General features: G+C 48.4%; 1 protein-coding gene across 7 annotated transcripts in view; it reads right to left on the bottom strand.

Annotated features, from left to right (window-relative positions):
• Positions 1-11,532, bottom strand: part of Znf609 (zinc finger protein 609) — a 149,641-nt gene that overhangs the window by 12,220 nt on the left and 125,889 nt on the right. For 5 of the 7 annotated variants that reach the window (XR_009592243.1, XR_009592241.1, XR_009592242.1 and 2 more), the window contains 6 exons: positions 9,533-9,620; positions 6,277-8,617; positions 4,716-5,082; positions 1,482-1,657; positions 1,050-1,266; positions 192-270 (listed from right to left, as the gene is read on the bottom strand). Coding sequence is in view for 4 of the 7 variants with exons in the window: in XM_021644219.2 (XP_021499894.1) it covers positions 197-270; positions 1,050-1,266; positions 1,482-1,657; positions 4,716-5,082; positions 6,277-8,617; positions 9,533-9,620 (3,263 nt within the window). In the remaining 3 variants the exon portion in view is untranslated. The remainder of the gene's footprint in view (positions 1-191; positions 271-1,049; positions 1,267-1,481; positions 1,658-4,715; positions 5,083-6,276; positions 8,618-9,532; positions 9,621-11,532) is intronic. The other 2 variants (XM_021644220.2, XM_021644221.2) reach the window with 2 other exon arrangements.

The following is an 11,532-nucleotide window of genomic DNA, read 5'->3' as shown; positions in this document are numbered from 1 at the left end:
GGCTCCTCCATGGTCCCTCAGATGTACACAGTTTCACAAATGGCAGGTGTAAGTGGCCTGGCCAACAGTCCCCCTTCTCCAGACCAAGGCCTCACATAGTTATCCCTCACTTGGGCACCACAGGTATCCTGCAGTCAGGCTAGCAGCTACCCCAGTTAATTTGTTACCTCAAATCAACATAATCCACTTACCATTCTCACCTCCTGGGGGGTGGGTAGAGTGAGGGAGTTGAGCCTTGCTGGCTGGCAACAATGGCTGTAGAAGAAAGCCCTGGACAAGCAGAGAACATATTTAATGTAGCACTCAGGAAATCGTCCTCCACATTTGACAAGTTGGCTGATATAGGGAGGAGTTTCCCTTAAATTCCCCTAGCACTATTGGATTTTTGGGGTGCTGACAGAAAAACAAACAATCCTGACACCTGGCTAGGTCAGTTTTCAGCTCTTTGTTTCTCTTTACTGGTAGAAACAGCAGCCCCTCACTCTGCTCAATAACGAAAGCTGCCGGCCTCCCAGGGAGGAGAGAAATGTCAGCCTATTCCAGGGTACCCTAGGACTCAGGACAGACTGCGGGCTCTTTTTTGTTTACGACAGGATGCATGTGCGTGCATGTGTCTGTGTCATAGGACAACCTTGAGTGTCATTCAAGTGCCTTCTGCCTTTTGTTTGATACACAGCTTTCACTGGCCTGGAACTCTGCCAAGTAGGCCAGGCTAGCTGGCCAGACAGCTCAGGGATCTGCCTGCTTTTCCTTCTACCTAAACATTGCAGTTACAAGCATATATCAGCACAACTGTCTTTTTACATGGGCTTTGAGAACTGAATTCAGGTCTTCTGCTCGAAAAGCAACCAAGTTATCTCCCCAGCCCTCCTTGAGTTTATTTTGCTACTTCTGCTTCAACCTCCTGAGTTGAAGGTGGGAATTATCTCAAATTACAAGTTTGCGGGGGATAGGGTAGGGTGGGAGATTCTTGGAGGTCAAAGGCCTTGTTACAGGCACTGCTACTGAAATGGAAACAGAACTAGAGGTGATGAGGACGAGAGCCTTACCTGCGGCATAGGGTAGGTTGTACTGTGCTGGGAGCAAGGAGTAGCCCAAGTGATGGTGGTGGTGGTGTGTGGACATCAGGCGCTGGGAAGGGGAAGTGCGGGGCCGGTCGACACTCCTGTCACCACCTCCTGTTCCCCCAACACTGCTACAGCTGCCACCACCCCCAACTACCCCACAGCCTCCCCGATCTCTCTCCTGAGAATTTTTATCACTTATCTGGAAAGGAAAGGAGACACACAAAGGTACTATAATGAGATAGATACATACTAGTGATCTAACCAGGGTCCTACATTATGACTCTAAAAAGGCAGGGCATATACAAACAAAGGGGTGCCCTTATGGGGCCAATAGGAAGTCAGCCAAGCTGCACCTTGGTCGGGACTCGAACTTGCCCACTTCTCCCACACTGTGGGTCTCCACACCCCACTTACCGTGGGAGACTTGCTCTTGTAGTGACTGGCATGCTGCTGCAAGATATCCAGGGCTTTGGACTCGGAGCTGGCTTTACAGCTCACGCTGGGGCTAGCGCGGGCCTTGTCCGCATCCTCGCCACCTGAGACCTTACTGCCATACGGGGAGAAAGAATAGCTGGAAGGCAGATAGGAACCTGGAAAAGGAGAAATGAAGCAGTCACAGGAGTGCGGATGGCAGAAGAGTGGCTCTAGTCAACGTGGTCAGGTGGCATCAGCTCTCCTGGATACTTCCTCCCACAGCACCTCGGGATGACGCTCTCGGCTTCTTCCCTTTTTAACAAGCTTTATAGGAAGAACGGGTGAAGGGATAAAGAATATGGCACGTGGTTTCCCAGAGCTGACTTCTCAGATCTCCATCAAAGCATTTAAAGTCAGACAGCTTTGGGCTGGATAACCTTGAATGAAGTGACAGCCTTTCTGAGTTTCAGTTTATCATCAAAGTAAAGATGTCAGCCAGGCATGATGGCACATATCTGTGATTCAAACATTGTGGTGATTGGGGCAGAATTCTGAGCCTGATATCAGCCTAGACTACATGAGATCCTGCCCTCCCTCTACATCCCCCAAAACAAAACAACACAAAACAATCCAAGGCTGCCTAGACAGCTCCATGGGCAAACGCATTTGCTGCCAGGCCTGACAACCTAAATTAGATCCTAGCACTAGGGAGGGCAGTGCAGGAAGATCTATGTGAGGCTGAAGTCAGCCTGGTTGAGTGCAGCCAGGGCTATATAATGAGACCTTGTTTTTCTTTATTTAATCCCTGTACTCTAGAGGCAGAGGCAGGCAGATCACTGAGTTCAAGACCAGCCTGGTCTATAGAGTGAGTTCTGAGTCAGCCAGGGCTGTCTCAAAAAAAGGGTGGTGGTGGTGGTGGTGGTGGTGGAGAGATGGCTCACTGTCTGTTAAGAGCATTTATTGGCCTTCCAGAAAACCTGGGTTCAATTCCCAGTACTCACATCAAGCCATTTATAACTCCAGTTCCAAGGGAGCTGATGTCCTCTTCTGGCTTCTTTAGACACTGTGCTTACGTGCACCCCCCTCCCCCAACCTCTAATCCAGTGCTTGGGAGGCAAGGTAAGAGGATTTTTTCACGGAGGCTAGCCTGAACTACACAGAAAATTCTAGTTCAGAGTACACAGCAAAGCTGTTTCACAAATAAGCAACGTGAAGCTAGGTATACACATACCTGTAATTCTAGCACTGAGAAGGCCAAGGCAGGGAGATGAGATCAAAGTCAGCCTTGGATAGATGGCCAGACTTTGTTTCAAAAACTGAAGCTGGGCTGAGGAGATGGACCTGTACATCTGAACACTTGCTGCTACTGCAAAGGACCAAGGTTTCGTTTCTAGCACCCACATGATGTATCTAACCCTAGTTCCAGGAGATCTGACACCTTTTCTGGCCTCCTTGGGTATACATACATGCAGGCAAACATTCATTCACATAGTAAACACACAATTGTGCTAACCTACATAAAAGGCCAGGTGCCTATAATTCTAGCACTGTGAAGGTACAGACAGGAGAACCCCTGGGGCTCACTGGCAAGACAGTCTAGAAAAAAAATCAGTGAGCTTCAGGCTCAGCAAGAAAGGAGTTGGAGAGAAGTGGAAGAAGACAAGTGAATTGACCTCTGCCTTCCATAGGCGTGCTTATGCAGAGGAGCGCTCACCGCCGGGGGAGGCGGCTATGCTCGAACTCCGGCACCTGGAGGCAGAGGCAAGAAAAAGAGGGAAGTTGGAGGCCAGCCTATATTATATAGCTAAGTATAGATCCTGCCTCAACAACAACAAAAACACCAGAACAGAAAAAGCGCATAGATCATTCAAGACAGTGCCTGGACCAGACCCAGCCTGAAGAGATGGAACTCTTATTTTTATATAGAATATGGAGGGTAAGGCACTCCATGAGGGTGAGGTGATCTCTCCTTTATCTACTGAAAAGCTGACTTGTATTTAGAATTTATCCCATAATAATGCCAGCAGAATGTCAAGACTATAGGCTCTAGGAGGCTGGGAGCTATAAGGAGTGAATGCTCAGGCTGATCTAAATGGAAAACAGGGATTACCAGAAGCTGAGGAGGGGCAGAACAGATGCCCAAACAGACAGAAGGCATACGCTCTAGTGTGCCGCAGCACAGCGAAGCGGCCACACTTCATAGAAACCTATTACATATTTCATGAAGCCCTGGGAGAGAACACAAGGACTCCAAACATGGAGAATGCCATTTCCCTCGATTTGGTCACTCAACACCGAGTGTGTGGTCAAAGAGCGTATTATGGCCAGGCATGGTGGCGCATGCTTTTAATCCCAGCACTCAGGAGAGAGGCAGGTGGAGCTCTGTAAGTTAAGAGGCCAGTTTTGTTCTACACAGTGAGTTCCAGGCCAGCCAGGACTACAAAGTGAGATCCCGTCTCAGGCAAACAAAACTAACTAGCCCTCTCCCGACTCAAAAACCAACCAACAAACAAAACAGCAACAGAATCGGAGGGGGGGATCCCACCTGGCTCTTCAGGCAACAGAAATCAGTGTGTAGAGTTGAATATTAGCATTTTTTTTTTCTAACAATTTAAAACACATTTAAACCTTGGCACACTGAGAACTCATTGTCAGCAGTGCAAAAACTAATTTTTCTCAAGCTGAACCTACTGGACATCCCTCCGACTGACTTCAAAATGCTCTTTGCATCCCTGACAGCTTTCTGATCTCACAGCTGAGCACAACCTCAGAGCTGAATGCCTGCGTTATTCTTTGAATCTTATTTGTCACATGCACTGCTCCTGCTGTATTAAGCTGTGAAGTCCCTGATGGAGAGAACTGGTCTCCTCCATTTCTTTAGTATTCCCCACAGTGCCTTGAATGCAGCAGAAATCAGAGTGCGTGTCTAAAGAAATTCCAGCAGAGAAAAGATGGCTGCGGTGCACAGGAGTTTCACCACTGATAATCAAGAAAAGCTGACAGTAGAGGCAACCTTAGCTGAAGCAAGGGAGAGGTAGTTTTTCTGATTGTAATTAGGGTCATTTAAGGTTAGAGTGGCAATTTTACATCATGGACACATTGGGGGGAAAAAAAAGGACTGTCGTCCAAGCCAGTCTCATTGAACCTTAGAGCCAAAGCAACAAGGCTCTACATTTGGAAACTGCTTTCACCTCCCTTCCCCATGAGCAGCACAGCCAGCTCTGGGCACTGTACCTGGGTAATTCTGCATCATTACAGCAGGCATGCCCCGGTAGCTGGGGTGGTTGGGGTCATAGGACTGGCTGTAAGAGTAGCCGTGCATGTAGGGGATGTAGGACTGGTGCTGGGTGAGGGGGGAGGATACAGGCACATGGACACTCGGCCGGGGCTCCTTGCTTCCAAGGCGGGATTCCTCAGATGCAGGCAGCTTGCAGTCAGTACTTGTGCTTTCCTTCCCATCTTCCTTGGGAACAGAGTCCTTATTCCGACTCCTTTCCTCCTTTAATTTTCGGTCCCGTTCCTCTTTCCACCGATCATCCTCTGACTTGATGTCTGAGTATTTGGCAGGATAAACATATGTCCACATGCGGGGCTCTGTCTCCTGCAAAAACCACAGAGTAGAGCTAGATACGAGAGAGCGAGTGCGGGTAGTGTTACACACAAAAGACCCTTTCCAAGCCCAAGGTCCCAGCAGAAACACAGAAACAGACCATTAGAACATCCAAGGCAGAGTGGGATCCTGGCTTCTATGGATGTTTTTACAAAAACACTGTTAATTCCAGCACTGGGGAGGCAGACAGAACTCTATGAGTTCAAGGCCAGCCTGGTTTATACAGAATCTAAGCCAGCCAGGAAAACACAGTGAGACCTAGTCACTCCAAAACATCTTCTCAAACCCAAGGAAAGGAGATTCTGAGAGAAAAGGTGAAGCCATCCATGGATGCTCTCGATGTAAGTAAGAATTCTGGGGCGATGCATCTGGGAGCAGAAGAAGTTGCCTCCTGCCAAGATGTTTATGTTGCTTTGCAGAGCAATCACTGCTGCTCAAGTCAGGATGGGCAGAACTGACACCAAGAGGAAAGGGAAGACATTCTAAGTCTCCTGTGTGATGTCTGCAACAGGTGTGGGTGTCTGCAGGGATCAGAAGAGCATCAGATAGATCCCCTGGGGCTGGAGTTAGGGGAAGCTGAAGCCATCTGATGTGGCTACTAAGACATGAGCTTGTCTCTCTGGGAGAACAGAAGTTCTTTTAACCACTGAGCATCTCTAGCCCCGTTAGTTTTAATTCTTAAATATTATTTATTTATTAAGAGAACAGGGTTTTGCTATGTAGCTTGGGCTGGCCTTTAATCCACTACGTAGCTTAGTATGGCTATAAATTCCAATTTGAGCCTTCGAATAGTAGGATTACAGGCATGTGCCACAGAGCTGCCACCACTGAATCCTTTAAGGAGATCTACCTGTTGGTGAGTACTGCAGGCCTCCGCCCCACAGAACCATACAGAGGAACACGGGGCTAGGAGATACAACGCCAAGGTTCTTGGCCTGCTCTACTAGTGAAGGCCTGACTGACTGTAGACAAAGTTGTCATTTTAGTACCCTCCTTTTCAAGAGAAGAATACCACTCAAGAAGGTAAAGTGCTTTTTAAAAACATTAAAATGTACAGAATCCCTAAAGCCATCCTGCTCTCTTGCTAATCTCAATTTCACAGAACATCTACCCAAGACAGTGTTGCTCCGTGGGGCCAGACAGTGCATCGCACAGCACCTCTATTTCCTTACATACGGCAGTTACCTGTCGGTACCAGAGGATTGGATCCACCTCTGCCTGTCGGCCACAGTCAGGACCTGCTTTAGTCTCCGGGGTCTCCTTGCCCAGGTGGCTGGCCTCACCCAGCTTCCCTTTGAGGCCTTCAGGGGCCTGGCTGGGGATTTTAGATGAGTCATCTAATTTGGGAATGATGACGGACTTGGCGGGATCAGACCCTGGTTCCTTAGCCTTGCCTGGCCCTGACTTCACCAGGTCTGTCAGGCTGGGGGCCTTGGTGAGAGTCGGAGGAACTGAGGGCTTCTGCTTCCACTCTTCCTTGAGTGATGCCTCCCGCTCCTTTAGGCCCATCTCAGTCTTCTTGTCCAGTCCCCGCTGCTGCTGCTCCAAGCTCTGCCGCTTCTGCTGTTCTTCATATTGCTGCCGATAAGCTGTGTTGGTGCTCAGGAGGTGGGTGTGGTAACTCTGGTCACTGTAGCCATATGGAGGCACGTAGGCATACTGGTTGTAGTACAGGGACTGCATGTACATGTTGGGCCGCTGCTGGATGACAGAGGGCTGCTGACTGGAACTGTTCAGCTCAGGTTTCTTTTCCTCACAGACGTCATTCTTCACTTTTCCTTCTATGCTCTCCGGCTCCTCATCCTTTTTTGACTTTAGGGCCTGGCCCTCCATCCCTGCCTGGCTACTTGAGTTGAGAGCCCCTGGGCTGGACTGTGCGTAACCCGGAGAGTAGTAACTCTCAAAGCCTTGATAATATGGGGAGTCTTTGCTCTGCGGCTGAGGGGGGAAAAGTGTTTTCTTAGCCCCTTCTTTAATCAGCTGTTCAGGGTCCTTGGACTTGACACTGTCCACCTTGCCCTCCCCATCCTCCCCAGCATCAGAGATGTCAGAGTAGGCAGGGCTGTTGGTTTTGACCGAGCTGGCCTCAGCTCCGTTCTGGGTCACTACATGTAGGGGAGTTAGGGGCTGGGCTGGGGTAGTGCTATCTAGGCGGCTGCCGCCTCCGATCGAAGGGCTGGGGGCATTGTCCGTAAAACTGTAAATCTTATCAGCTTCTGCCTTGATACTGGCTAACCGGCTTTGGTGGGAGTCTGAGGAACCATTCAGAAGCCCCTCCATTTTTATTCCCTCTCCTGATGACTCTCTGAATGGGCTTTTACCTTCTTCTGCTCGGCATACCTTCCCAGGGGTCAGGGGACTTTCAAGTTCCTTTGATGATTCCTTCTTTTTTTTGTCTTTCTTTTTCTTGTCCTTGGCAGGGGTCAAGGCAGGGTTGACTGTGAAAGGCTCTCCCATAACAGTGGGCTTGGGCTGAATGGGCTTGAGCTGAGGACTGTTGGGCATTGCTTGGACCACTGTGGTGGTCAAGCCTGAGGAGGAGCCTGGGCTTGCTGCTGTGAAGGTGGCTGTCTGGAAAGTGTAGATCTGCTGTGGGGGTATGGCAGGGGCAATGGGCCGGGCTGATTTTAAGCTCTTGGATGGAATCTTTTCAGGTTTCAAACTAGAGGGCTTTTTACATTTTTCTTTTTCCATACATTTCCTTTCCAAAGAGTCGAAGGCATCGTTGCTTGTGTCATCCATTACTGAGGGTCCATCATCAGAGCCATCATTGGATAAGGTCCCAGGGTCCGTGTCTCCCTCCCCACTCAGTTTTTTCTTACAGAGGCCTTTTGTGCTGAATTTGCTTGAAGGTGAAGGGCTGTGAGGCTCAACAAGCCGAACTTTGGGGGTAGCTGAGCGGGCGGGGGACAAGGATCCTTTCTGGGAGACAGGTGCACCGTTGCAGCTGCTGAGGTCTGCATGGAGGGTGGGCTCTTCCCCATACTCACTGTCTCCATCAGCTTCTGGTTTGCTGTCATCATCTGTATGGGCATGAGCTTGGTGGTACTTAAGCCCATTAATGTGCTTGTACTTTTTGTTGCAGTTTGGGTGGGGACAGTCAATCAGGACAGGGGAGGGACAATTTCTGTCTACAATAGTGGGCTCCACCTTGGTCCCAGGGAGGGGCCCGGTGGCTGAGCCCATGGAATTTGTGCGGACACGTTTGCTCCCTTTGGAGTCCTCTGAGCTAGAATTCAGTTCCATGTCTGAAAGCGGTTTGTTTTTGCGTTTATTAGCTGAGGAAGGACTGGCCTTGACATCCTCAGAGGCGCTGCTGGCAGGGGGGCGATGCTCTGAAGAGTTCTGGCTCCCTCGACGGCCTTTGCTATTGGCTCCTGCTCGAGTTTTGCTGTTGCTGCTGGTCCCTTTGCTGTCAGAGGCTGTGGCTGTCTCATTGACAGGTGTGTTACTGTTAGGACGCATGCGCTTGCCTCTTCCTCGACCGTTACGCATTTCCAAGTCACTGGTCGGGGAGTCACAGAACCTTGGCAAAGGACAAATAGGACAGATGTTATTAAGGGGAAACTCCTTTATTTTTGTGTGGCATGGCCTCCCAGCACGAGCCATTACACAGTGCTTTGTTTTTTTTTAAAGCCCAGTCTGGTATAGAACTCACTATGTAGTCAAAGCCAGTCTCCAAATTGCAGCAATTGTCCCCCAGCTTCTGGTTTAATAACTGTGGTCTCCTTTGGAAACCAGCATGGGGCTGGACTGCAGGGTACCTTCCTAGGATGTCCCTTGCATATTAGTTCTGGATCATTCCACCATATTTTAGGTATCTCAAGCCTGAGCACACTGGGTACTAACATTAGGAATAATGTATAAGAAAACACTGAAGTGTTAATGCTTTTACTGTATTTTAACTTTTGTGGTATTGGTGGAAGTGAATCCACAAGCCTGCAACATCTCAACCCCAAAATGTTAACCTTATCACACACATTTTGGAGACAAGGTATGCAATCTAAGTTAGCCTCAAACTCCCGATGCAGCTGAAAATGGCTTTGACTTTCTGATCCTTCTGCATCGGCCGAGGGCTGGGATTACAGGTACAGCACCATGGCTGGCTTGAAATGTTAAAGACCAAACTGTAACTTGAAAATAAGGCCAGGCACAGTGACTCAGACAAACACCTGTAATCCCAGCACTTGGGAGGCTCATGTAAGATCGTCTTGAGTCTGACATAGCCTGGGCTATGGAATAAACCTTTGTCCCAAAGGGGTAGGGAGAGAGGGAAGGAGGAGGAAGAAGGAGGAAATCAGGTAGGGAGGAAGGAAGGACAATGGATACAGCCCGGTGTGGTGGCTCAAGCTAGTGATACCAGCACTCAGGAGGCTTGAGTTTGGGGCCAACATATTATGTGGGATATATAATATAAACCAGACAGTCTGGACGTGCTCACCTTGGGGGTGCCCAGTCATGTCTTGTGCAGTCAAGAAGTGTACCTACGTATGTCTTGTTCCTCCATGTCACATTTACCACCAACATCCCTGGGGGAAAAGAACAAAGAAGTCTGGATGAGACAAATGTTGGCCACTGCAAAGAATAGTCTTTCTCTGAGCAGCATTCTGGCTTCTCCTAGCAAAGTTTAGAGGTGCTTTCGGACCAATGGGGCAGACACGACCGGGCCAGAATTCCATGGAAATTGCCTACAATACTCTTGGAACCCTATACATGGACAAGAGTTCAAGGACTTCATAGCCTGATCAAGACTTTTATTTTAAATTTTTTGAATCAGGGCTTCATAGATTCCAGGCTGCCCTTGAATTTGTTATATAGTTGAGAACAACCTTGAGTCTCTGGGCCTTCTTCCACTATCTGAGTGCTGGGATGACAGGAAGGCCCAACACACCCAGATTTATGCAGTTCTCAGGAGTGAACTCAGGCCTCTGTGCATGCTAGACAAGCACTCTACTAACTGAGCTCCATCCTCAGCCCCCCCCCAGTTTTTGTTATCAGTGTCATAGTCCAGGCTGTCTTCAAACTCTCCATCTAGCCAAGGACAGCTTTGAATTCCTGCTCCTTCTGGCCCTACTTGCCGAGTGCGGGCTTGCGTGTGTGTGCCGCCATGCCTGGCTCAGTTTTACTGAGTTCAGTATTTCAGCGCATGGCTTAACTGCAGTGTATATGCTCTTTTTGTTGCTGGTGGTGTGGTGTGCAGTTTAGGTTGTTCAGTATATTTTTACTATTTTTTTTTTTTTCTGTGTGGCTGTTGTCCTGGACTCTCTTTGTAGACCATGCTATTCTTGAACTCATAGTGATCAACCTGCCTCTGCTTCCCAAGTGCTGTGATTGAAGGCATGCACCTGGCTGGTATATTTTTACTCTCCTTCCTTTAAGAAAAAAAAAAAAAAAAGAATTATTTATTTATTATATATACAATGTTCTGTCTGCATGTATACCTACAAGCCAGAAAAGGGCACCAGCTCTTATTATAGATGGCTGTAAGGCACCATGTGGGTGCTGGGAATTGAACGCAGGGCTCTGGAAGAGCAGCCAGTGCTCTTAACCTCTGAGCCATCTCTCCAGCCCCTATATCTTTACTGTTAAAGACTAATCTTTATCATTTTTAGTTATGTCTGAGCATGTCTATGAGTGGGAATGAACACACATGCAGGGCGTGATGAGGCCCCAGGTGTTGAGATCTCCTTGGAGGTGTTGTGGGTCACCTGATGCTGAAGCTGGAAACTGAACTTGGGTCTGCTGGAAGAGAGGTATGTTCTCCTGACCACCAAGCTCTCTCTCCAGCCTCACTCTTAACGTCACAATAAATATCTTGACATGTTGTTTGTTGGAATGTGTCTCACTTGGCAGAGTGCTCATTTAGCACACAGGAAATCCTGGTTTAATCCCTAGCACTACAAAAGATGGGATATTGTGGCAGAAACCTATAAGCAAAACACTTGGAAGGCAAGATTAGGAACAATGTAAGTTCAAGTCATCCTCAGTTACATAGCTAGCTCAAGGTCAGCCTAGGATACATGACATCCTGTTTCTTACTCCACAAAAGGGAAAAAGGGCTTTTGAATATGTTACAGGACAACATCCCTAAAGAAAACCTAAAACAATGAAATCTGGGCATGGTAGTGAGCATCTATAATTCTGACATTTGAGGGTGGGGCAGAGGTAGGAGGAGGGGAGTTCAAGGCCAACTGGTGTACAGAGCAAGCTCCAGGACAGGCAAGGCTACACAGAGAAACCCTATCTTAGAAAAAAAAAATACAACGAGAGAGAGAGAGAGCAAGCAAGAGTGAGCCCACATGCTCATCTGGAAAGATTATATACCTGGAAGGCAGCACTGTGTGGGACAGTGGGCCACAGTGTGCCATTTAAGGAAGAGTATACATTTTCATTATGTATTATTTGGAGGGACAGGGGACCATGGCGTGCACGGAGAGGACA

The sequence above is a fragment of the Meriones unguiculatus genome, chromosome 6, assembly GCF_030254825.1.
Source record: "Meriones unguiculatus strain TT.TT164.6M chromosome 6, Bangor_MerUng_6.1, whole genome shotgun sequence".
NCBI classification, from domain to species: domain Eukaryota; kingdom Metazoa; phylum Chordata; class Mammalia; order Rodentia; family Muridae; genus Meriones; species Meriones unguiculatus.
The sequence above is the reverse complement of the archived record's forward strand: the minus strand, read 5'-3'. Positions and strand labels throughout refer to the sequence as shown.